The 27,118-nt window shown below is 45.4% G+C and overlaps 2 protein-coding genes across 2 annotated transcripts in view; one reads left to right on the top strand and one right to left on the bottom strand.

The window, feature by feature from the left end:
• Positions 1–27,118, top strand: part of NCKIPSD (NCK interacting protein with SH3 domain) — a 101,053-nt gene that overhangs the window by 49,775 nt on the left and 24,160 nt on the right. Inside the window, exons 4-6 of the mRNA XM_074957681.1 lie at positions 4,554–4,641; positions 7,125–7,753; positions 26,387–26,557. Of these exons, the coding sequence (XP_074813782.1) occupies positions 4,554–4,641; positions 7,125–7,753; positions 26,387–26,557 (888 nt within the window). The remainder of the gene's footprint in view (positions 1–4,553; positions 4,642–7,124; positions 7,754–26,386; positions 26,558–27,118) is intronic.
• On the bottom strand, positions 1,383–3,157 carry LOC141990474 (uncharacterized). The gene is made up of 2 exons (XM_074957682.1): positions 2,497–3,157; positions 1,383–1,917 (listed from the first exon to the last, which is right to left on the bottom strand). Exons 1-2 carry the CDS (start codon positions 3,074–3,076, stop codon positions 1,397–1,399), a joined length of 1,101 nt encoding a protein of 366 aa, XP_074813783.1. The 5' UTR covers positions 3,077–3,157; the 3' UTR covers positions 1,383–1,396.

Raw genomic sequence — 27,118 nt, 5'->3', positions numbered from 1 at the left:
ACATGGACACAGATTTCTCTGAAAGCATGGGCCCTGCCAATGCATGCATAATGGAGCTAATGGGGCAGGTTCATGCTGTGGAACGCCGATTCTGGGCTCGGGAAACAAGTACAGACTGGTGGGACCGCATAGTGTTGCAGGTCTGGGACGATTCCCAGTGGCTGCGAAACTTTCGCATGCGAGAGGGCACTTTCATGGAACTTTGTGACTTGCTTTCCCCTGCCCTGAAGCGCATGAATACCAAGATGAGAGCAGCCCTCACAGTTGAGAAGCGAGTGGCGATAGCCCTGTGGAAGCTTGCAACGCCAGACAGCTACCAGTCAGTTGGGAATCAATTTGGAGTGGGCAAATCTACTGTGGAGGCTGCTGTGATGCAAGTAGCCCACGCAATCAAAGATCTGCTGATATCAAGGGTAGTGACCCTGGGAAATGTGCAGGTCATAGTGGATGGCTTTGCTGCAATGGGATTCCCTAACTGTGGTGGGGCCATAGACGGAACCCATATCCCTATCTTGGCACCAGAGCACCAAGCCGGCGAGTACATAAACCGCAAGGGGTACTTTTCAATAGTGCTGCAAGCTCTGGTGGATCACAAGGGACGTTTCGCCAACATCAACGTGGGATGGCCGGGAAAGGTACATGATGCTCGCATCTTCAGGAACTCTGGTCTGTTTCAAAAGCTTCAAGAAGGGACTTTATTCCCAGACCAGAAAATAACTGTTGGTGATGTTGAAATGCCTATATGTATCCTTGGGGACCCAGCCTACCCCTTAATGCCATGGCTCATGAAGCCGTACACAGGCAGCCTGGACAGCAGTCAGGAGCTGTTCAACTACAGGCTGAGCAAGTGCAGAATGGTGGTAGAATGTGCATTTGGACGTTTAAAGGCGCGCTGGCGCAGTTTACTGACTCGCTTAGACCTCAGCGAAACCAATATTCCCACTGTTATTACTGCTTGCTGTGTGCTCCACAATATCTGTGAGAGTAAGGGGGAGACGTTTATGGCGGGGTGGGAGGTTGAGGCAAATCGCCTGGCTGCTGGTTACATGCAGCCAGACACCAGGGCAGTTAGAAGAGCACAGGAGGGTGCGGTACGCATCAGAGAGGCTTTGAAAACCAGTTTCATGACTGGCCAGGCTACGGTGTGAAAGTTCTGTTTGTTTCTCCTTGATGAAACCTCCCGCCCCTTGGTTCACTCTACTTCCTTGTAAGCTAACCACCCTCCCCTCCTCCCTTTGATCACCTCTTGCAGAGGCAATAAAGTCATTGTTGCTTCACATTCATGCATTCTTTATTCATTCATCACACAAATAGGGGGATGACTACCAAGGTAGCCCAGGAGGGGTGGTGGAGGAGGGAAGGAAAATGCCACACAGCACTTTAAAAGTTTACAACTTTAAAATTTATTGAATGACAGCCTTCTTTTTTTTGGGCAATCCTCTGTGGTGGAGTGGCTGGTTGGCCGGTGGCCCCCCCACCGCGTTCTTGGGCGTCTGGGTGTGGAGGCTATGGAACTTGGGGAGGAGGGCGGTTGGTTACACGGGGGCTGTAGTGGCAGTCTGTGCTCCAGCTGCCTTTGCTGCAGCTCAACCATACACTGGAGCATACTGGTTTGGTCCTCCAGCAGCCTCAGCATTGAATCCTGCCTCCTCTCATCACGCTGCCGCCACATTTGAGCTTCAGCCCTCTCTTCAGCCCGCCACTTACTCTCTTCAGCCCGCCACCTCTCCTCCTGGTCATTTTGTGCTTTCCTGCAGTCTGACATTATTTGCCTCCACGCATTCGTCTGTGCTCTGTCAGTGTGGGAGGACAGCATGAGCTCGGAGAACATTTCATCTCGAGTGCGTTTTTTTTTCTTTCTAATCTTCACTAGCCTCTGGGAAGGAGAAGATCCTGTGATCATTGAAACACATGCAGCTGGTGGAGAAAAGAAAAGGGACAGCGGTATTTAAAAAGACACATTTTATAAAACACTGGCTACACTCTTTCAGGGTAAACCTTGCTGTTAACATTACATACATAGCCCATGTGCTTTCGTTACAAGGTCGCATTTTGCCTCCCCCCACCGCGTGGCTACCCCCTCAACCCTCCCCACTCCCTGTGGCTAACAGCGGGGAACATTTCTGTTCAGCCGCAGGCAAACAGCCCAGCAGGAATGGGCTCCTCTGAGTGTCCCCTGAAGAAAAGCACCCTATTTCAACCAGGTGACCATGGATTATATCTCACTCTCCTGAGGATAACACACGAACGGATGTTGCTTGAACGCCAGCAAACATACACTGCAATGCTTTGTTGTACAATGATTCCCGAGTACGTGTTACTGGCCTGGAGTGGTAAAGTGTCCTACCATGAAGGACGCAATAAGTCTGCCCTCCCCAGAAACCTTTTGCAAAGGCTTTGAGAGTATATCCAGGAGAGCCGCGAATGCCAGGGCAAACTAATCCTTTCATATGCTTGCTTTTAAACCATGTATAGTATTTTAAAAGGTACACTCACCGGAGGTCCCTTCTCCGCCTTCTGGGTCCAGGAGGCAGCCTTGGGTGGGTTCAGGGGGTACTGGCTCCAGGTCCAGGGTGAGAAACAGTTCCTGGCTGTCGGGAAAACCGGTTTCTCCGCTTGCTTGCTGTGAGCTATCTACAACCTCGTCATCATCATCTTCTTCGTCCCCAAAACCTGCTTCCGTGTTGCCTCCATCTCCATTGAAGGAGTCAAACAACACGGCTGGGGTAGTGGTGGCTGAACCCCCTAAAATGGCATGCAGCTCATCATAGAAGCGGCATGTTTGGGGCTCTGACCCGGAGCGGCCGTTCGCCTCTCTGGTTTTCTGGTAGGCTTGCCTCAGCTCCTTCAGTTTCACGCGGCACTGCTTCGGGTCCCTGTTATGGCCTCTGTCCTTCATGCCCTGGGAGATCTTGACAAAGGTTTTGGCATTTCGAAAACTGGAACGGAGTTCTGATAGCACGGATTCCTCTCCCCATACAGCGATCAGATCCCGTACCTCCCGTTTGGTCCATGCTGGAGCTCTTTTGCGATTCTGAGACTCCATCATGGTCACCTCTGCTGATGAGCTCTGCATGGTCACCTGCAGCTTGCCACGCTGGCCAAACAGGAAATGAGATTCAAAAGTTCGCGGTTCTTTTCCTGTCTACCTGGCCAGTGCATCTGAGTTGAGTGCTGTCCAGAGCGGTCAAAATGGAGCACTCTGGGATAGCTCCCGGAGGCCAATACCGTCGAATTGTGTCCACAGTACCCCAAATTCGACCCGGCAAGGCCGATTTAAGCGCTAATCCACTTGTCAGGGGTGGAGTAAGGAAATCGATTTTAAGAGCCCTTTAAGTCGAAATAAAGGGCTTCATCGTGTGGACGGGTGCAGGTTTACATCGATTTAATGCTGCTAAATTCGACCTAAAGTCCTAGTGTAGACCAGGGCTCAGTGTTGTCACATCAGGGCTCTGTGGGACCAAGCTGGAGTCTAGTGCACCTCATTGAGACCACTGGCGCTAGTCCCTCCCATCTGATCCGAGAAGTCCCAATGTGAGCACCTCCTGAGTGCAGCCATTGCAATATCACATGAGGATAGAGGCATCTTTCAGGCAGTCAGGACCCAAACAATATATCTTGGTAGGTCCAGAACCACACCTTTAGCTTCCACATGGATATCAGCCTGTGCAGTTCAATGGGTTCTGGTGCAGTGCCCTTCCTGGAGGGAAACACCACTTAAGTTGGCTGCTATTTTCAACGCTGGCTGCAGTTTCCCAGTGGTCTGGGATCATAGTCCTATGTGGAGCAAACTGCAGTCATACAAATACTAAGCGATAAAGATGATTAATCGTGGTGAGGTCCCTGTATCCATAAGAAAAGGTGATAACTCAGGAGTCTTGGGGAACTCACCGTTATTCCACCCACAACCACTGCCAGGAGGAGAGAATTATGTGGGAAGTACTAGCTGTAGGGCGTTTTGTGAAGCTCTCTAGTTGAAGCTTCTCACAGCAGGGAACAACACAGGGGTTATGGCAACACACAGCTACTTTAGCCGTAGTTTCTCACTCTCTGTATAAGATTTGCTATGGAAGTATGAATTAGGAAGGAATTTACATAGTTCCAGTCCTTGGCTTTGTCTTTCTGCAAGGATATTTGTGGCTGATGTAATGGATCTCTCCAAAAGTGTGTTTAGATATGCACACTGTTTGCTGCCTCTGTGGGGCTGTTGAGGTCACTGTAAAGTCATGGTGAAAGTGTGGGATTGCATCTGGAATAAGAAAAGAGTAAACGCTTGACATGTCTCTGACACACATACTGTGAGCTGCTGAACATAGCAATTAAACAAGGGCTGCTTTTCCTGTCAAGGGGAGGAAATAAAGCAAGGTTTCGGAGTTTCTGCTTTGTTCTTGCAGGAAGTCGCCTATTAATATCTTTATGGAATGATGAGAGAGAGATGTAAGGACAAATTAACACACACACGCGTGCGTGCACACATACACACAAAGGTTTATAATGGGGAGTGTATCTTGGTTGTCAGCCTCTTTTGATTGCTCTAAAATGTTCCCTTTTAGATCCCGCCACAGCCGCGACGTGCTGCTCCTGTAACACCCCCACCACCAGAGAAACGCAAGAATGCGCAGATGGAAGCACCCATTAGAAGTAAGGAAAAGCTTTTGGGGTTTTTATACACATGTTGGGCAAGAGGCAGACAACACTGAACTAAAATATAGGAAGATGTGTAATGGTAGCAGCAATTCTGGCTCAGAAAAGCATCTCTTGGATTTCTGCTCAGGTGATGTTGGGCTGAAATTTCCATCACAATTTTAATCCTAAAACTCCAGTGTTGGGGACTAGTGTTTCCCTATGTCCTTCCCTGGTCCTCAAGCATGATTTGTGGCTGATTGGCACCTGTGGCTTCTTCTCCCACCAACTCAGCGCATTGGATGCTGGGCGTGGTGTTCTCTGGACTTCCTAAACTGATGGATTTTGGGGGAAGACAACATTTGCAGAAGAAGCGTTAGAATATTCTGCTTGGTTGTGATAAGGATATAACCAGTGTTTTGGGGTTCTTGTATAACTTATTCTCTCAGGAGTATCGTAGGGATCTTTCAACAAGGCAGCATGAGAATTTTTTTTTTTCCATCTGGATGTGATAATGCCATTAGATCACCAGAGGGCACTCACTATTAATGCAATGACTGCTCCGTTAAGTAAAAGCTTTTTGCCAGCTGTCCATCTAGCTCTTTGTTCATATAATGGCCACACCAGTCAGACTCTTGCATAGTTGGTGGCTTGCCTGTGCAAAAGACAGGAGTAGGGTGTCTTCACGAGAAGATCAGAGGTGCATGTAGTGCAAGTACAGTAGCTGTGGTGGTAGTGAGAACTTGCAATATTGATCAATGGAGTGCTACTGGACCAGTACTAAGCAAAAAAATTAATTTGCAACCTTTAGGGGTTAGACCTATGGGGTAGAGGAGAGGGGAGTGAATGTTATTTTGTTGTGATACAATTCATGTTGTGGTGGTTGTGTATTGCCCCAGTGCTACATTGTGCTCATACAGTTACATTGTCATGATGTTAGCTCTCCCCAGATTCAGTCCAGGATTTGTTAATGTCGGGTAAAATGAGCTTGCAGGGTGCAGGACAGATCTGTCACATTCTGGGCAGTTCATTGAAATTTGGAACAGGCAGCAACCTGCTTCATGGTACTGAGCCATTCCACACTACAGTAGTGAGAATTTCTACCCTTGGGAATGATTTTCTTGAATCCATTATCTATTCCATTGAATCTACTGGAAGTATGTGGATGATCATCTTCAGGAGGAAGATGAAGAATGGTAGAGATCTCCATGGGAGATGTGTGCTCTTATTCAGCCTCACATGTCGTTGGCCTAAACAGTTGAAGTAGACAATCCCACTATTCCCTTATTCATAGGGGTGGAAGGCCTATTGACAGGCTTCTTAGCCACGGATATGCAATTAGTGTTCTGGCTTTTGACTTGGGGGTAAGATTGTGAGATTACCAAAAGATCACCCGGGACCAGCAGAAAAAACAAAAGGCTCTTCCAGAGGTGACTGGCCCTTTGGCCCAAGAAGCGCTCTGTTGCCTAAGGTATTGTTGCCTAAGGAGATTATTATTTTCTGTGGATAAGCCGGAGTCAATAAGGAGCAGTGAATGGCTGGGTGAACATTCATGTAGCATGCAAAATCAGAATAAATTCACCTTGGGAATCAAGTTGTTCCTAAAGCAGTACTTTTACTCTCCTACAGATCTCAAATATCTTCATTTGGGATTCACAAAAAGTAGCTGATTGAGGCCACTTTTTGCCCAAGTAACTATCTTCCTGGCCAAGCTGTGGGAGGTTGGGTGTGGGATAAAAGTTTCCACAGCCCCATTTTTACAAGTTATGGGGCAAAGTATATGAGTAATTGAGTAATGAAAAATTTAGGCTAGATGTTAGGAAAAACATTCTAGCAGTAAGGTTGATTAAATTGTGGACTAGTTTCCCTAGAGAAGTGGTGTAAGTACCATTGCTAGAGTTAGCCGAAACTAGACAGGACAAAGCACTCAGAAATATACTCTAGCAAGTACTCCTGTACTGGCTGGGAAAGGGCGGTATGAGCTAACGGGTTTATAATCAGATTACCTAGAGTGCAGAAAGTGGACTACGCATACCTGTCAGCCAAATGCTTTTTTTTCTTGCTGTTGACGCCAAGCAGAGCATACAAGTTAGTGCTGCAGGGAAGGATCTTTACAGAAGAAGGGAGAAGCTTGCTGCAATGAGTAATCTTATGTACCTTGAAATTTTCAGATACGTCAATCAAAAAAGTACTGGCTACATGCAGTATGTTTGGGGGAAAAAAGTTATTGTCTAAACTCCTCTCTCCTAGTTATGTTTTTCCTGTAAAACAGTGAGCCTTTTGAAGAGAATCTCTACAGAACAGCTTTCTTTCCCTTCCTTAAGAGTTCATTTTACTGGAGTGCTCAAGAGAGACCTAATACAATTTTGCTTTGAGATAAGCGAGCCAGGAAGAGGAGCTTTGGTGGCATGCACAGCCTCTTAATAGACTCTGCTGCAGCAGTTTGTTTTTCCCTTTTTCTTTGATGCTGTTGCTAAGGCCTTTTAATTGTTCCTTTTCAGATGCTGTTGAAATCACCTCTGGGTCGGTTTCCAGTACCTCCTCTATAAGCACAACTTCCCTGGATACCTTGTACACTGGTTCCACTGCATCCGAAACAGGTCTCCCAACAGCCACTTCCAGCCCCACCAACACTCCTCCCCCTGTCCCCAGCAGGAGTGCCCACACCACAATATCACGCAGCTTGGATATTAGTCCTTCAGCCCACCTGAAGCATGGGTCTTCAACAAAGGGTGGTGCAACCAAATCTCCACAGCCCAAGAGGGCTGCCCCAGGACCTCCTGTTGAAACAGCGGGTCAGAGGTCTCTCCCTATGGATGGGGAGAAGAATCTGCAAGTCAAGAAGACTGCTCTAGCTCCATCCGGGGGTTTAGAAGCCTTCAACTCTCTTTGCCTTGATGATAAGAAGGCAGTTGCTTTGGAGGAGTTGGCACCAGAATCCAGCAGCCAGGCAGTGTCTGTGCCAAAGACAATAGGTGCGGAACTGATCGAGCTGGTGCGCAGGAACACCCACCTCAGCTATGAGCTGTCACGGGTTGCTATCGGTGTAGTGATTGGTCACATTCAGAGCTGCATTCCAGCAACCAATAACGTCATGGAGCAGATCCTCATCTCATTGGTGGAAAATAAGGTAAAGGAAATGCTGAGCTCTGGCAAGAGGGCACCATACAGGGACTGGGCAAAAATATTAAAATGTGATTGAAGTAGTAATCTGCATTTTGCTCCTGGAGCTCAGAGGCCAACCCAAGTGAGGAAAGAAGAGTCCAAATTAAAATAAGATGAGTGAGAGACCGGAGGTGATGGGCTATCATGGAGGAGTGAGTGAGTTAGGGGGGGAAAAGAATCCAAGTAGGCTTAGCTAGCGACAAGCAGAGAAATGGCAGTCTGGTACATTGTGCAGGATATTATTCCAGTATGAAAGTAAGAACTGACTCTTTGCGGGAATAAGTGAATGAAAAGAAGCTGGTGTCAAGAGCTGTTTGGTGATCAGCTTGGGTTTTAGAAGCACTGTGTGTGGACTGGAGGGGAGCTGGGCATTACAGGAGACTACATATGAGGGGGTGGAGGAGAGCCAGGATTAACAGCTTGGGTCCTGTAAAACTAACAGCGAACAGGTTAGTTGGTAGGAGCTGTGGGGGATAGTAGAATTTCTAGATCCAGAGGGTAATGCTAGTAGTAAGACTTCAATGGGCACAAATACAGCAGGATCCAATGCACTCTGGGGGATTGTACTTTGGTCCCGTTTCTTTATGAAGTCGGGGATGGCTACATATGGACAAAGTATAGCTGGCTACTATCCTAGAGGAGAAGGAGGTGGTGGCGGAGCATTTCTCCGTGGAGTTTATTCCCACGCTGTGACTGCCACAGGGAGGAAGGAGAGAGAACTAGTGGCTGCCAGTGTGTTGTATTAGCCTCCCCATTGCCCACCACTGGATCACTTCTTCCTAAAGTCTGCAGGCTTTCGCTGGATTTTTCAAATGCATGGAAACTTTCAGCAGAAGTGCTAAATTCAGCATTCTTCCAACCATGAATGGGAGGATAAGATTGAGGCAAGTCTGAGGACAGGTATCCCGACTAGTGAGGACAAAGCAAGCAAAGGGAACTGCCAACACAGAAGGTTCAGCAAGCATTGCTGAGTAGTCATTCAATGTTTGGGCCATGTGTGACCAGACACAGGCCACTGGAGAGCATGCTGCCTCCCGGGTGGTGGATCTCCTTACGTAGAATTGCCCAAATCCTTTATGTAGGAGCCTAAAACATGAGGGAGTTGGGATCTGATAGGCTCAAGAATGACTTTCAGTATCCAGGAAGAGAACTGAAAATCGGTTTGGTCAACTGAGAAGATCCAAGAGTTTTATGGTGCCCAATATGAGTGAAAAACTGAAGGAAATGCGTTAGAAACCAATGTGTGAGATTCAGGAAGGCTTGAGATGCACTGAGGCTTTTTCTGATGAGGTCTGACTTTGGGATTAGACTGTCTCAACTAAAGCAAAAAGAAAAGGAGTACTTGTGGCACCTTAGAGACTAACCGATTTATTTGAGCATAAGCTTTCGTGAGCTACAGCTCACTTCATCAGATGCATACTGTGGAAAGTGTAGAAGATCTTTTTATATACACAGAAAGCATGAAAAAATACCTCCTCCCACCCCACTCTCCTGCTGGTAATAGCTTATCTAAAGTGATCACTCTCCTTACAATGTGTATGATAATCAAGTTGGGCCATTTCCAGCACAAATCCAGGGTTTAACAAGAACGTCTGGGGGGGGTGGGGGGTAGGAAAAAACAAGGGGAAATAGGTTACCTTGCATAATGACTTAGCCATTCCCAGTCTCTATTCAAGCCCAAGTTAATTGTATCCAATTTGCAAATGAATTCCAATTCAACAGTTTCTCGCTGGAGTCTGGATTTGAAGTTTTTTTTGTTGTAATATAGCAACTTTCATGTCTAATCGCATGACCAGAGAGATTGAAGTGTTCTCCGACTGGTTTATGAATGTTATAATTCTTGACGTCTGATTTGTGTCCATTTATTCTTTTACGTAGAGACTGTCCAGTTTGACCAATGTACATGGCAGAGGGGCATTGGTGGATGTGCAGGTGAACGAGCCTCTGATAGTGTGGCTGATGTTATTAGGCCCTGTGATGGTGTCCCCTGAATAGATATGTGGGCACAGTTGGCAACGGGCTTTGTTGCAAGGATAGGTTCCTGGGTTAGTGGTTCTGTTGTGTGGTATGTGGTTGCTGGTGAGTATTCGCTTCAGGTTGGAGGGCTGTTTGTAGGCAAGGACTGGCCTGTCTCCCAAGATTTGTGAGAGTGTTGGGTCATCCTTCAGGATAGGTTGTAGATCCTTGATAATGCGTTGGAGGGGTTTTAGTTGGGGGCTGAAGGTGACGGCTAGTGGCGTTCTGTTATTTTCTTTGTTAGGCCTGTCCTGTAGTAAGTGACTTCTGGGAACTCTTCTGGCTCTATCAATCTGTTTCTTCACTTCCGCAGGTGGGTATTGTAGTTGTAAGAATGCTTGATAGCGATCTTGTAGGTGTTTGCCTCTGTCTGAGGGGTTGGAGCAAATGCGGTTGTATCGCAGAGCTTGGCTGTAGACGATGGATCGTGTGGTGTGGTCAGGGTGAAAGCTGGAGGCATGTAGGTAGGAATAGCAGTCAGTAGGTTTCCGGTATAGGGTGGTGTTTATGTGACCATCGTGTATTAGCACTGTAGTGTCCAGGAAGTGGATCTCTTGTGTGGACTGGACCAGGCTGAGGTTGATGGTGGGATGGAAATTGTTGAAATCATGGTGGAATTCCTCAAGGGCTTCTTTTCCATGGGTCCAGATGATGAAGATGTCATCAATATAGCACAAGTAGAGTAGGGGCGTTAGGGGACGAGAGCTGAGGAAGCGTTGTTCTAAGTCAGCCATAAAAATGTTGGCATACTGTGGGGCCATGCAGGTACCCATAGCAGTGCCGCTGATCTGAAGGTATACATTGTCCCCAAATGTGAAATAGTTATGAGTAAGGACAAAGTCACAAAGTTCAGCCACCAGGTTAGCCGTGACATTATCGGGGATAGTGTTCTTGACGGCTTGTAGTCCATCTTTGTGTGGAATGTTGGTGTAGAGGGCTTCTACATCCATAGTGGCCAGGATGGTGTTATCAGGAAGACGTTCTTGTTAAACCCTGGATTTGTGCTGGAAATGGCCCAACTTGATTATCATACACATTGTAAGGAGAGTGATCACTTTAGATAAGCTATTACCAGCAGGAGAGTGGGGTGGGAGGAGGTATTTTTTCATGCTTTCTGTGTATATAAAAAGATCTTCTACACTTTCCACAGTATGCATCCAATGAAGTGAGCTGTAGCTCACGAAAGCTTATGCTCAAATAAATTGGTTAGTCTCTAAGGTGCCACAAGTACTCCTTTTCTTTTTGCGAATACAGACTAACACGGCTGTTACTCTGAAACCTGTCAACTAAAGCAGAGAGGATACCCTAAGATCAGAATTTGTGGGGCTGGTTAGCAGGTGTTTTAAACCTAGATAGGAAAGGGCAGAGGCAGAACTTTTGCTTAGCTCGACTGGTGAACATTAAGCAGGTGATGAATAACTGAGAAATATTAGAGAAATAATGAAAAATAAGCAAAATGGGATGGGATTTGTACTAAATAATGGAGACTGATTTGGTGGGCATAAGTGGAATATTAACATTGCTATACTGTACCTATGTAGGGGAGATTCAGGAGTTGGTGCGTTAGTTCTGGGTAGCAGCTGGGGGATAACTTAGCGATGGGGTGAAGAAGTAAATATATTAGTCATATGACCTGGGTACTGTGCATCCCAATATCATAAGAGAATTAGCCAAGGAACTTGAGCCATTAACAGTTGATTCTCTGAGAATTTTTCAAAACATGGAGGTAGCACAGGACTGGAGAAGAAGTTATTGTGGTACAGATCCTTTTTGAAAAGTGGCAATTATTTTCTGCAAGTAGTGGAACAAATATTAATGCAACATCTGTAAATGGAGGAAAATAGAACCATGAGTAATGAACAGATGTTTATAAAGAATTTCTGTGCATAAACTCACTTTTTTCTCCAACCGTGTTAGAATTACTGTGTAGGGGTAAGTGTGTGCATAGTTACGCAACATATGTGGATGTAACAATTAAGCACCTTTTTTTGACTACAGAATACACTAAACTTACTTTGCACCTTTTTAGACTCTTTGGTTGGTCTTCCCATCAGGACCATAAAGGTTCAAATAGTTTCCCCAAGACAAAGTTTCTCTATTGCTCTCTATACTGGGCTGTTCCACAATACATTCTTCAGCCCTCTTTTTAACCCATTTAGGGAATAGTTCCCAACCCTTTTGAGTAATACCACCATCGTGAACTCATGCCTAATAAACTAATACCAAGCCTTCACCACCTCACTCGATTACATACGTGCACAGATAAAAATAAAAGAAGACTGCATCTTGCAGTAGTCATTGAAACAGACAAATGTCTAGGCAGCCATTACCTTTGAATGGAGGGATAGTAAGTTTCAACTCCCGCTTGTTAAATGCAAGGAGTACATTCCCTATAAACATCTAAGATCAGAGTTCCAGTGGTGATGGCAAAATTACAGTGAATTGTTCAGAGATGTTCAGATTTGCAAAACTACTGGTATTCAAAATTTAGATCAAATAATAATCCAGTTAATTATCTGCATTGAAAAGATCACCCGTAAGTAATCATAACAGCTCACATTTTTGTGGCCATAACCAATCAGGTAATTGCTTTCAAACTCAGTAATAATATAGTTACTGTCTGATCAAGATTCAGAAATAATTTGTAACTGATGTATCATGCAGATGTTCTGGATTTGGCCCAAACTGTATGAATTCTTGCTCAATTTTCTTTCCCTCGGACCCTGAACAACCCTCTAAAAATAGCTTGAGCTTTATCATGCTCTGAGAAAACAGATTTATTTTTTCCAATTTCTGCAAAGAATCTCCAACTTTGTGGGTTGTGAGAGTGAAAACTGTGTACCAAGTTCCTGAAAGTAGGATCCCTCTTCTGTCTTATAGCTGTCGCCATATCAGAGAGAACATGGGATTACATTTTATAAATCATTGGCGGGGGGGGGCGGCAATGTATTTGCATTTTGTACTTGGACTGTACAAGGAACAAAAGAGACTGCCCCTGTCCAGAGAAATGTAGTCTATCAGTACATCTTCAGCAGTATTTGTCTGAGGGTAGACACCAAGGCCTGGTCTACACACACGGTTTTTGTACTAGTATAACTATTTTGGTTAGGAGGAGGATGTTTAACCAAAATAGTTATGCCCGTACATCTCCTAGTGTGATGTAATTATACTGGTAGAGGCCCCTTATATTGGTAGAGCTTATTGACGTTACCGTGTAGGACTGGCAACTTTGTACTGGTATAACCCCAGCCACACTGGGGGGGGGGGGGGGTTGTACTGCTTGCATTATACCAATATAGTTAACACAATACAACTTTTGCATGTGGATGAGCCCAAAAATAATTATCATTATAAGCTTATGTCCTTGATCATACCAAATCATTCCATGTTCCCAAGGGGATTTTATTTACAAACTGACACAATGTACAGGGTTGTGGCTGTTTTCAGCTTTAAGTCAAGGGCATATTTTTAAAAACACTTCATAAAACTCTTGGATCCTCTCCTTTCATTTCATACAGTACAAACACTTATCCATGGGGGTATTCTGTATTATTTTTTTTGTAAGTGAAGTGAGACATCATTGATTAAAGCATCAGTATACTCCATAGTAAATCTTATGCTCATTTCAAGCTTTGTATTACATTCGTTAATTAGTTGTGCCCTTTCTTCTATTCTTCTAGTTTTAATTTGAAGTCAAATCACTGGTTTACTAAATCAATTTTAGACTGTTATCTGCAGCTTATTCCCAGCATGCTCTTCTGAAGATTGAATTGCTTGTGGTATTTTCCATTAATTTATAGTGCTCCTCTTCTGTAGAACCCGGTGCAATGCACTGATCTAGGAGGAGGAAATGACCTCTTGTGCCTCTGACATTTCATTTCCCCTAAGTTAGTCTTGTGGGTGTCTGATGCTCACTTCGTAATGGGAGTAACTTCTAAAAGTGTGAGCTCAGATTGCTAATGAGTCATAGTTCCCCATCAAACCCTTAAAAAGGGGAAGCAGAACTAACCAACCACTGTGTGCTCAGGATACCTAGAGGCCCTCCCATTATAAAATGACGTCAAGACAGAATGTTTTTCTTAGGGAGATTTGCTGCTGTGACTCAGGTTTCCCAAAGTGGCTTCTCCAAGCAATCATTGATGTTGTCTAGGCTATGGTCACTCTCCTCTTGTCCCTGCCTCCTTTATTAATGAATTATACAGTTAATAGGTGATGAGAATGAAGGAAAATGAAAAATCTTGCTTTTACAAAAGTATTTGCTGCAATGTCTATTGGAAAGATATATTGGAATTGGCATGCATAGGAACACAAATGTCTCAGGAATTGGAGGAGTTGGTCTGAGGATTTATTGAGCTGAATATCAGACAAGAAAAATTGTCTATTCCATATATTTTTAAATGGTGTAACTCCAGGTGCTGCACTGCTTGAATAATCTAAAAATAGACTAGATGAAGCCCTCAAATGGTTTGTAAGGACAATTCTGCATTTAGCGGGTGGATTGTGGGGGTGAACAAGATAACACCTAATAGGGGTAAAGACCTAACTCTTTGTTTTCTGCATGAAGTCTTCAGAAGCATAGGAATTGCCACACTTTATCAGACCAGAAGTCCATCTCATCCAGTGTCCTGTGTCTGATGGTAGCCAGAACCAGATACTTGAGAGGAAGGTGTGAGAATCCCAGTGGGTAGAGGGGGATAATCCGCTCCCCATGTTAGGGCTTATCCTGGTTTCCAGTAGTCAGAATTGGCTTAAACCCTGAGTTTTAATACCCTTCCAAAGGTTGTGTTAGCACTAACTAGAACAGTTCTGGTTATTCTTGTTATCCATATAAATGTCCACTAGTCCCTTTTTAAATCTGGCAAAGTTCTTGACCTTTTAGTATGGCTTTTGACACAGTCCCACATGACATTCTCATAAGCAAACCGGGGAAATGTGGTCTAGATGAAATTACTATAAGGTGGGTGCGTAACTTGTTGCAACTCTGTACTCAGAGTAGTTATCAGTAGTTCATTGTCAAAGTGGGAGAGTATGTCTAGTGGACTACTGCAGGGGCTAGTCCTGAGTCTGAATATTATGCAATATTTTCATTAATGACTTGGATAATGGAGTAGAGAATATGCTTATAAAATTTGTAGATTACACCATTCTGGGAGGTGTTCAGGCACTTGGGGAGGACAGGATTGGAATTGAAAAATGGGTCTGAAATCAACATGATGAAATTTGATAAAGACAAAATGCAAAGTACTGCACTTAGCAAGGAAAAATCAAATGCACAAATACAAAAGAGGGCATAACTGGCTAGGTGGTAGTACTGCTAAAAAGTATCTGGGGGTTATAATGGATCACAAATTGAATGTGAGCTAACAGTGTGGTGCAAGTTGCAAAAAAAAAAAAAAGCTAATGACATTCTGGGATGTATTAACAGGAGTATCATATGAAACACACAAGAGGTTGTTAGCCTGCTCCATTCAGCACTGGTGAGGCCTCAGCTGAGTACTGTGTCCAGTTCTCAGCACCACATTTTAGGAAAGATATGGATAAATTGGAGAGAGTCCAGAGGAGTACAACAAAAATAAGATTTCAAAAACCTGACCTGTTAAGAAATTTTTTTAAAACTGGGTATGTTTAGTCTTGAACAAAGAAGACTGGGAAGCAGGGTACTAAATAGTCTTCAAATACATTAAGGGCTGTTATAAAGAGGATTGTGATCAATTGTTTTCCATGTCCACTGAAGGTAGGACTGCTTATCTGCAGCAAGGGAGTTTTAGGCTAGATATTAGGAAAAACTTTCTAACTCTAAGGGTAGTTAAGCACTGGAATAGGCTTCTGAGGGAAATTGTGTAATCCCTAGCATTGGAGGTGTTTTAAGAACAGGTTGGACAGACATCTGTCAGGGATGGTCAAGGTTACTTGATCCTGCCTCAGCACAGAGGGTTGAACTTGATAACTCCTCAGAGGTCCCTTACAGCCCTACACTTCTGCGATTTATCATGTTACGTGACAGCTAGTTACACAGTCTGCCTACACATTGTGTGAAAAAATGTTTCCTTTTATCAGTTTTGAATTTGACATCTTTTTAATTTCATTTAATATCTACTTGTTCTCCCTGTCACTACAAGAACAGAAGCTCCTGATGTACCGTCTCTTGACAATTCATTATTTTATATACTTTTATCATGTCCTCTATTATTCATCTCCTTTCTCAGGCAAACAACTGCAATCTTCTATCTCTTCCTGTGAGAGTTTTTCCAAGTCCCTAATCATTCTCGTTGCCCTTCTCTAAGCCACCTCTAATTCTGCAACATCTTCTTTAGATGGCGTGACCAGTACTGCACGCAGTATTCCAGTTGAGCCTGCATCATTAAATTACATAATGGCATTATAATATTTTTCTCCATGCCATTCCTTACCCATCCTAGTATCTTGTTTGCTTTTTTGAACAGTCTTCACTGAGCTGTCTGCAGTGATGCCCTATCTGTGGGATTAGTTACCTTAAAACCCTATAAGATGTAGGAGTAGTTTAATTTTTTCCTTCTAATGTGCATTACATTTTTCTTCTGGAAGAAGTTTAATCTATGCCTCCTGTAAAATTGCAGTGTCACAATGTTCCACTTACGACATGGGAGTCGGAATCAATCTGCACTTCCATTAAAATCAAGCTTTAAATCTGTTGACTGTACTGTAAGCTCTACTTTGGTCAAAGGAGTTCTAACCTAAGTGGGATGGCCAGCATGGATTGGCACAAGCCATGTTAGACCAGTCATGCTTACAGCTAGCTGATATTTTGGTTTGACCCTATGCTTTCTGGAAGGCCAGACTACATTAGAACCCTGTTTGGACACAGCCTGCACACGTCAGCAACAGGCATGTTCCAAGCAACCCCCTGGAGTGTCAGACCCTGTTCCACTGGACACTCTCAGAATTCACCAATCTGCTGTTCCTAAATGAATGGAACACCTCAGTTTACCAGTTGCACTTCAGGATCACCTCTCAGTTCAGCTTACAGCACTTAAATTTGTTTATAGTGAAAAGAAGTATAAATAGAGATTTGAGAAGAAGCAAGTAGAATTAATGGAAATTGGAAACAAATGAGTACATAAGTTTAGGCTCCAGCTAAAGTGTTAACTAACAAGATATTCATTTGCCTGTCTCATAAGTTAGCTCACCCAAAGTTTCTCTCCCAGCATTAAACAGCAAGACTGGCTGTGATGCGCTGTTCATAAGACAAGCCAATAGGCTGCTTGTCTCTAGGTGAAGGATACCTGTGTGTACTTCTGCACCCCCAGATATACAGTAAAACCTGTCTTAAAGATCACCTCTGAAGAGAGACCACTTGTCACAAGTGACTACTTGCAGAGGCCACAGAACATCACTATGCTGTGGTGTGCAAACCTTTGCAGAGAGACCACCTCTGTTACAAGCAATCACTTTTCTAACTCCCATTAGAGGTCGCTCTTGGCAGATTTTATTGTAGTTCTAACCTCCATTGTCTTCACTCGTAAAATTGGGTACCCTATGCTGCTTATTTATTTCCTTCAGAGCATCTCTCCTGAAGACTTTGCAATCTCTTGATTAGCATTTTGCTCTGTCTATAAACAGGCATGTATTGTAAAGTATATAGTACGTAGTTTACATGTAGCTAGGTAAGCATCTCCTGCCTTAAAGAAACCTATCACCTTCTGGTGGCCAGCCCCAGCTGGCATACCTTAAGAGCATAATTATCAGGGTGTATGCATAACTCCTTACATATTATCCACACATACCTCTAGCAATGATTATGATGAACAGTGTGAAGCAGGCTTTCAGTGGAGACCTCGCATGTCACCCATTCACCAACTTATTTAGAGACCAGAATGAGGGGATCCCTGTAACACTGTGCACCCTGCCAGTTGGCACCAAGAGGTGCCTGGGTCACAAGGACCAGTGTGTAAATCCATTAACACCCGATGGATTCTTGCAGGCACTGGATTATGATGCATTTAGTGCATGTATGTGAACTTTGCCACCTTTCATTCTGTAACTAGCTGTGGCAAATCTCATTGCTGACACTGTCAAACTGTTGCTCCACCTCTGCCCAGTACTGCTGCTTCTGGAAGCAATCTGCCCTTTACACTGAACACAGTTTCCTTCTGTAATTCCGTGTTGCTTAAAACGAATGACATTTCTGTCTTGTTGAAAAATTTTTTCCACTCTGCACACATTTAGGGCATGGCTACACTTGTGAGTTAGAGAGCATTAAAGCAGTCCAGTGCGCTCTAACTCTCAACACATCCACACTAGCAAGGCACGTAGAGCCCTCGCACTCTGCGGCTAGAGTGCTCCTGGTACTCCACCTCGGTGAGTGGAATAAAGTTTGATGCACCCCCACTGGAGTGCTGTGGCGCCAGTGTGGACGCCCTGGTCTGTTAGTGCCCTCTGATCGGCCTCCAGAAGTGTCCCACAATGCCTGCTCTAGCCACTCTGGTCATCACTTTGAACTCTACTGCCCTGCGTTCAGGTGACCAACCATCATACCCGCCCTTTAAATTCTCTGGGAATTTTGAAAATCCCCTTCCCGTTTGCTCAGCCAGGTGTGCAGTGCTCTCAGCGAATCTTTCCAGGTGACCATGTCTCCATGTGCCAGGCGATCCCCGGTATGAAGCAATGGCGAGGTGCTGGACCTCTTCAGTGTTTGGGGGGAGGAAGCTGTCCAGTCCCAGCTGTGCTTCAGCCATAGGAATTACAGTACCTTCGGGCAGATATCAAGGGGCATGATTGAAAGGGGCCATGACTGGGGCGCACTGCAGTGCAGGGTTAAAGTGAAGGAGCTGCGGAATGCCTACCACAAAGCCCGTGAGGCAAACAGCCACTCTGGTGCTGCCCCTGTGACCTGCCGTTTTTACAAAAAGCTGGATGTGATACTTGGGGGCGACCCCACCTCCACTCCAAGTACCACCATGGACACTTCAGAGCACAGTCCAACAAGGCAGGAGGAGGAAAGCGGGAGTGAGGGTGCTGAGGAGGAGGAAGACACCCCAGCCAGTCGCGGTGGCCGGTGCTTGGGGAAGGACAAACACCAGAGGAGGCTCCCGGTAAGTGGCTTCTATTGTGGGAAGGAAGTTATTCGGTATGGGCTCTTGGGGCGAGGAGGGTTAGGGCCGCATGCATGCCTAGATGCGGAATAGGGCGTTGATGTGCCCTCTCACATGGCAGTAATCGGCCTCAGTGATCTCTTCAAAGGTCTCATCCAGAACTTGGGCAATGCGCTTGCGCAGGTTTCGTGGGAGAGCCACTGTGGTCCTTGTCCCAGTCAGGCTAACATGTCTGTGCCATGAGGGGCCGGGGGGGACCATTGCTGCACACAGGCAAGCTGCATATGGGCCAGGGCAGAAGCCACATTGTAGTAGAAGACCCTCCTTTGCTTCCTAGGTCACCCTCAACAGCGAGAGAGATTCCAGGACGAAGTCCTGTGGAAAATGTGGGGACAGTGAGTATAGGGGTCCCTTGCAGTTGTTGGCTCTCCCCAAGGCACAGAAACCCAAAGGACAGTACAGCCATGAAAGAATCAGTCCCCCTTGACCCTGTGCTTACTCACCATTTTGGGGCTCCTGGGGGTTGTGTGCTTGCTTTAGGACTGGCAAATTATGCTATTGTGTAGACTGTGCTTGCCCTCCTTAAGTACAGGGGAATCATTGCTCTGTCTGGTGTGAACAATGCTGCCTCTGTTAAGTGTTGCATTTTGCCTTTACAGATGCAACCTTCAGATCTCAGCCGTCCGTGTTATCACCAGCTGAGAGGCTGCAAAGAATCAGGAAGAGGCCACGTAGAAGCGAAGAGGACATGCTGCATGAAGTCATGCAGCACTCCCTTAATGAAAATCAAAAAGTGCAGTAGTGGTGGGAGAGTGAAAGGAGCGTCCACCAGCAGAATGCGGATTGCCGGCATCAAAGCACAGAGCGGCTGATAAGCATCATGGAGCGCCAAGTGGACTCGATCCAGGCACTCGTAGCCATGCAGGCGGAGCACTACTGCAGCCCTTGTCCCAAAACTCTTGTGCCCTCGTGTCACCTCCAACCCACTTTCCCCAACATCTGGGTTTTTATCGCCGCCAGCTGCCTCCAACACCTGTAGCTTCACCACCCAGCCCTGAAAACTACGACCCTTACCCACTGCACTCAATCCCCATCACCATGCAGTATAGCCATCCTGAAGTGCAGCACTCATTGCACAGCACTCCAGACAGGAAGGCTGAGTATGACAACAGGACATACACAAACCTGTGATTGTACCGTTCCCCACCCCACCCCCTTGCCCTTTGTGTTTCCCAAGCAGTTGTTTTCAATAAATGCATTTTCTTTTCATTAAATGGATTTTTTTGTTTTGAAAACTTTCTTTATTATTGCATAACGTAAAAGATACCCTAGCCCAGGAAAGCAACAGGCACTGCAAGTCAGTGTATCATACGTAGCAAACACCAATTTCTACTAACATTGGAACCGCTGCACTTTACTCCCGTGCAGGGCACTAGACATTACTGGTGGCTTTCAGCCTCAAATTGCTCCCTCAAGGCATCCCTAATCCTTGCAGCCCCACACTGCGCCCCTCTAATAGCCCTGCTCTCTGGCTGTTCAGATTCAGCCTTCAGGTGTTGAACGTCTGAGTTCCATGTCTGAGTGAATCTTTCACCCTTCCCTTCACAAATGTTATGGAGGGTATAAAAGACGGATATAACCGCGGGGATGCTGTTATCGGCCAGGTCCAGCTTCCCATATAGAGAACGCCATCGGCCCTTTAAATGGCCAAAAGCACACTCCACAGTCATTCTGCACTGGCTCAGCCTGTTGTTGAACTGCTCCTTGCTACTGTCAAGGCTCCCTATGTAGGGTTTCATGAGCCACGGCATTAAAGGGTAAGCGGGGTCTCCAAGGATCACAATGGGCATTTCAACTTCCCCTATGGTGATCTTCTGGTCTGGGAAAAAAGTCCCGAATTGCAGCTTCCTGAACAGGCCAGTGTTCCGAAAGATACATGCATCATGCACCTTTCCAGGCCAGCCTGCGTTAATGTCAATGAAACGCCCACAGTGATCCACAAGCGCCTGGAGAACCATAGAGAAATAGTCCTTCTGATTAATGTACTTGGAGGCTAGGTGGGCTGGTGCCAAAATTGGAATATGCATCCCATCTGTCGCCCCTCCACAGTTAGGGAAACCCATTTGTGCAAAGCCAGCCACAATGTCATGCATGTTACCCAGAGTCACGGTTCTGCTGAGCAGGATGTGATTAATGGCCCTGCAAACTTGCATCAACATGATTCCAACGGTCGACTTCCCCACTCCAAACTGGCTAGCGACCGATCGGTAGCTGTCTGGAGTTGCCAGCTTCCAGATTGCAATAGCCACCCGCTTCTCCACCGTCAGGGCAGCTCTCAATCTCGTGTCTTTGCGCTTCAGGGTGGGGGCGAGCGCCTCACACAGTCCCATGAAAGTGGCTTTTCTCATCCGAAAGTTCTGCGGCCACTGCTCATCATCCCAGACTTGCATGACGATGTGATCCCACCACTCAGTGCTTGTTTCCCGAGCCCGAAAGCAGCGTTCCACGGTGGTGAGCATGTCCATGAATGTCACAAGCAATCTTGTGTCGTACGCGTTATTCGAGTCGATGATATCGTCCGAGTCCTCACTGTCACTTTGGATCTTAAGGAGTAACTTGACTGCCAAACGTGATGTGCTGGCGAGACTCGTCAGCATATTCCTCAGCAGTTCGGGCTCCATTCCCGCAGACCAAAAGGAAAGATAGAGCGTGCAGTACAAAAAAGTTGAAAGATGGCACCAATTGTGGATGGAAGCAGAGGGATTTCTGGGATGTGAACTGATGCATCACGGGGCATTGGGACAGGACCCAGAATGCCCCCCCATCCCCTTCCCACAAGCTACAGTGCCAGAATGGGAAGAGGTGCTCTGTGGGATAGCTGCCCACAATGCACTGCTCCCAATGCTGCTGCAAGTGCCGTAAATGTGCACACGCCAGTGTGCTTGCAGCTGTCAGTGTGGACAGACTGCAGCGCTTTCCCTACTGCGCTCTACAAAGGCTGGTTTAACTCAAAGCGCTCTAAGTTTGTAAGTGTAGCCATGCCCTTAGCTTTTCGCAGCCTTGTAAGGGAGGCTAGTTCCCCTTGCTTGTTCGGAAGCATGGGGAGCTCAGGAGTGTGAACACTTGAGAGGCACTTGTACAGCAGCTTTGTTCTTGGCACAGGCCAAATAAGGTTTTTGCAATATCTCACTAAGAGAGAGGGCATGAATATTTTTTTGAAAGTTGTCAGGGCTTAGGAGGCCTTTTGCTTATAAATTGCTACAGAAGTAGCCCGTTTTGGCGAAGTCATTGCCAGACCCCTTAAGAACATCTTCTCATTTGCCATTCTTGATCAAGGGTTGCCATCAGCCAGAGAAATCTGCTGCTGAATAAATCTGTGGAGTGAATGTTTATTGGCCTACAGATGGCTGGAACACCTGAAAGGCGAAGTCTGGAAGACGTTACTGAAGCGTAGCTAATGTGGTGGTCGAAAGCCAAGTAACTCCTCTCTTCTCTCCCTGTGACACACTTGCACATCTGTACGCACCAGACTCTGCCTCTCTGCAGTACAATCTTGCTCTCTAACAGGATTATATTTCCAGTGAAGATTTCTTTAATTATTACATGCCCAGCCAGGGAGAAAAACTTGCTCCTAAATGAAAGTGTTTTTTTCAGAGAGGTTACCCTGGAGAGTTTGGCTCAATAAATTAAATTAAGGTTCTCTGTTAATCTGGACTAGTCTCCTGGGGAGAGCTGTTGAGGAGACTAGCTCTTCTCTGCATTAGCTGCTACTTATTGAGGGGGTTTACCCCTCTCTTGTAAATGAAGGCTGGAGGGCAGCCTTTGTTACAATAGCAAAGAGTGAAATACAGAAGAGTCCCTTTTGTGTGTCTCCTGAAGAGCTGCTGTATGCTGATCTGGAGGGGAGTCTCTGGGAAGATGTTTGTACTCAAAGCACCAGTGATTTTCCAGAACTGGTGGCTTGGGGAGAAGGGGGAAGTCGAAAAGGAACAAAAATAGGAGGAAGAAGAAGCAGGAAGAACAGCTTTGCAGACCAGAATCGACAGTCTGTTTGTTAGCAGTGGGAGTGAGGTGGCAAGAGACAAGTTTCTGAAAATAATCCTGTTCTGTGTAGCAGAAATGAAAGCCCTGCAGTAGTGTATGGTTCTCCTTCCATTTGGAGGGGACCAGCTGTTTTGTTAAGAACAACAAACAAATCAAAAGTAAATTTCATTATGAAAACAGTTACATCCACTCACTGAAGGTGTCCGCTGCCTTCCCAAGTAACAGTCTGATTCCTGGAAATGACCTCATGGAGTGTCCGCAGGGCTGTAATAGCTGCCAAGCTGCTTAATAAGCAGAGACCTGACCTCGTTGCTGGGGCTGGGGGAGATGAGAATGGTGCTGAGATTCCATTAAGACAGCACACTGTATGGTTCTACTGTCAGATTGGAGCACTTTGTTAGGAGATTGATCTCATTCATGTCCATTAGCAAATTTATGTTCATTGGAATTGGAAAGCCTATGGCGGGGGGATTGTAAAGGCATAGATTTGAGTGTTGAGAGCCCAAGAAGAGCTTCTGTTAATCATCAGAACAAGCAGACGATTTAAAAAGGCATCCTGACTGTGAACTCTAGTAAGAGCAGACCTGCATATTTCTGGACACCTACTAAGATACTGGCCACAGTTAACCCCCTCACAGGGGCTGGCCCTTGGATGTAGAGTAGTCTCCCAATGAAGTTCCCTCACTTGGGACACTTGAAAATAGGCTAGCCAAAGCATCTGAGCTTGTGCTGAAAGAAACCAACCTGCAAAGGGAAGGATGTGACCAAGTAGGTGTCTTCCATCTACCTTCTGATTCTGTGATTTAAATCACTGTTTAGCATGGTTGCTGTAATCAGATCGTGCTTTGTGTTTCTGACAGTCACCCTCTGTCTCACACCAGCCTGCTGGTAATCTAGCTGGCCACTCCTCCCTCCACAGTGTCCCAAGATGCCTTTCTCAAGAGCATGCGGTGGATTGTGATAAAGTTAAACCAACATGTTCCCTCCTTCATTATCTCAGCCTGACAAAGATTGTGTAATTAAACAGCGACAAGAACATGTTGATTCAGTGCTTCAATTATGTAGTAAAAAAAAGGTCCTAATTAGTTCACACCTCAAATTCCACTAAGCAAATTATGAACAAGTGTCTCTCTAAAACAGCTTAAACATTGCACTTAAGTTTTCAGTTCAGGGTTGTTGGGTTTCAGCTGCATTGGCAATAGCTTGTTCTTTGACATTTTGAAGTGTTTATGGCAGCTACCAGTGCATGCTTTGAGATGAACGGGGCTGCATTTGTGCTTTATTTTAAAAAGATTTCTGCTCTCTTCTCTAATATGAATTTGTGCTGCTCTGGTTTCTAATGAGAGTTACTTCTCAAAGGTTTTACTGTCTGAGGTGCTGCATAAGTGGCAAAAATGAAGTTATGACTAGATTCAGTTCTTCGCCTCACTTGTCTCTCTGGAGTCGGAGGCCCGGTGCGCATTGTATCATATGTGTAATGAAAAATAAATTGTTCCCAAATTTAAATAGTGACGACATGGGGGGGGATCTCTTTTCTCATTGCACAGAGAAGGGCAATATTTGTTGCTCCCTCGTAAACCACTCCCTTTTGTTCCTTTGTTTCATCAATGTGGCCCATCAATCTGACCAGGTCATTTCCATCTTTGAACCTCTTCTGGCTTCCTCCCTCCATTTCATCAAGTTCAAGCTTCTTGTTCTTGCCTTCAAGGCCCTGAATAATTTTTCCCCTTCTGATAGTCTATTCTTACCTCTTCTGGTGTTGTGCCCTTCCAACCTGACCCATTCTGCACTTCTTCTCGGACATCTCAATACCTTCAGTGCTCCCCCTTTATCATAGAATCTTCTCCCTGAATTAATCGTCAAAGACAATACCCTCTCCTCATTCAGACCCCTCTCTACGGCACTCCTCTACCATGATAGCCACAGCAAACGAGTTAGCTTATAGCCAAGATGTAGGGTAAACTTTCATTTACAGAAAAAAAGTGGTATATAAAATTCTATCAGGATGTGGCTGGCTGTCACCTGGTCACCTTTCTCTTTAGTTGTTAATCTGTCCCCTACCTTGAGGCAAATTGAGCCTAAGCAAATTGAGAGGAATTGATTCCTGCATAGGTTAATCCAGAAGGCAGCAATCCTAATACTTAACACTTACTTTGCTTTAGCATCTTCAAAGTGCTGTACTCATATGAACTCATCTGTTAATGATTGACAAAACTAGCAGGTGAAATGAAAATCTGCCAGTTCAGAGTCCAGGAAAAATGACGACTGTATTGGTGGGATCACATCCAAAAAACTGCTGGTTGAACTTTCAATTTTGTGGGACAAAACTGTGACTTGTAGAACTATGCACGCTGCTGATTGACCTGGCTCCAGTAATCCAGGTTGTCGTATGGTATGCGTCCAGTGCCAGAGCAGTTTCTCTTACTGCTCTTGGCCTGGCAGTCTGCATTTATCCTGTTCAGTTCAGAGGTGCCCACCCATGTGCTTAGACATCTCACGTGCTTAGTACCTGCATCTAGGAGGAAGGTGGTCTTTTCTTATGGCGTTGAATTTGTACACTGAGAATAATACAACCAAGTGGGTGGTGTGAAGTTAAACTAATATTTGTAAAATGTGTTGAGCTGCTCAGATGGGAAGGAAAATAGTATTCTTACTCTGCTGTATGTTAGGAAAGTGAAAATGGAAAGTAAGCTGACACTTTAGGTGGTGCCACCAGTGTGGTGGCTTGTTGGTTTTTTCCCCTTAAATATTTTGAAATTGACATTGTGGTGGTCAAAACAAGTAGAAGCTAGTTTGTAGATTATTTTTCCTCTGATGGAAAATGCATAAACCTCTCCACTTAGCAGTCTCTTTCCAAAGCACTGACAAAAGGTGCTCTTTTGCAGACACGTGGCATTCCCATTTCCTGTTAACAGAGAGGGAAGGATTTTTATGTACTAAGCTATAATTATCTGATCTATGCAACCCCCAGGTATAAATTTCCATGGCTGTAAGAATGTATTCTGGAGCTGATCAGATGTTAGGCTTCTCATTGATCCAACTGGGACAACCAGCTGCTCTGGTGTCCAGCCTTACATTTCTGCAATGGAGCCTCTAAGGAGAACTACGCATGATTTTCATACCCTCTGAAAGCAATACTGCCTCTCCCCAGCATTGTGGTCAAGGTTTTGGAGATGTAAAGATGAGTTCTGACTCTGCACCATTCCTGGAGCCTCCTTTCACTGATTCAGTAATTGCATTATCTTTGCAAGAATGGGAGGGGGAGAGAACCAGAAAACAGTGTTTGGAAGCTGAAGCAGCGAGTGGGCGTGGGGGTGTTAAACTCGCTGTCTACCTGCTGCCAGTTGTTGTTTGAATGAAGTAACCTGTCAGGACTGAGGCAAAGGATACCTGTGGAAACAGTTACTCCCCAAAAACTGCTGTGTATCAGGAACCCTATTACTGGTATTTCTTTTGTCTTCTTGCAGAATCTGAGTTCTGGGCTGCCTTCGGGGCAGATCTGCCATGATGAGCAGCGGCTTGAGGTGATCTTTGCAGATCTGGCCAGGCACAAAGAAGATGCCCAGCAGCGCAGCTGGGCACTCTATGAGGATGAAAATGTCATCTGCTGCTATTTGGAAGAGCTGCTCCGTATTCTGGTGGGTTGCTTTCTTAAGTAGGTTTAGTGAAGCTGAGATCCCCTTGTAGATTTCCCCTCTCAATATTCTTTCCTTAGGGCTTGTCTGTGTGGGGCGTTAGTGTTTGGCAAGCCAGGCGAGATTCGACAGTGCACCAGCTTGCCACAAAGTAACTCGCTGTTTGGTCACTGCTACAGTGCAGTAAGGGTCCTGGAGTATGACTTGAAAGCACAGTACGCTAAGGCGCACTGTGGGACTTTTGCTGCTCTATAGCAGTGTCCCACACAGTGAGTTACAGTGGAGCAAGCTGGGGCATTGTAGAGTCATACCCTGGCTTGTGCCGCTCTAACTCACCCTGTAGACAAGCCCTTAGTGAAATCGTCGGACAGATGTTCAAGGGATTATGTTTCCATTTATTAATAACGGGTGTTAAACAAGCCCTACCATATGTATGTATATCTACTGTAATGCAGCCTGGGACTTACGTTGCAAGATTCTGAATAAGGCTTTGCCTGGGGTCTGTCATGCTTAGGAACCATGTTTAAATCCACCTTGCAAAATTATCATCCACCCATGTTTTAC

This window comes from Natator depressus, chromosome 7, assembly GCF_965152275.1.
Source record: "Natator depressus isolate rNatDep1 chromosome 7, rNatDep2.hap1, whole genome shotgun sequence".
In the NCBI taxonomy this organism is placed as follows: domain Eukaryota; kingdom Metazoa; phylum Chordata; order Testudines; family Cheloniidae; genus Natator; species Natator depressus.
This window is presented reverse-complemented; position numbering and strand designations above follow the sequence as displayed.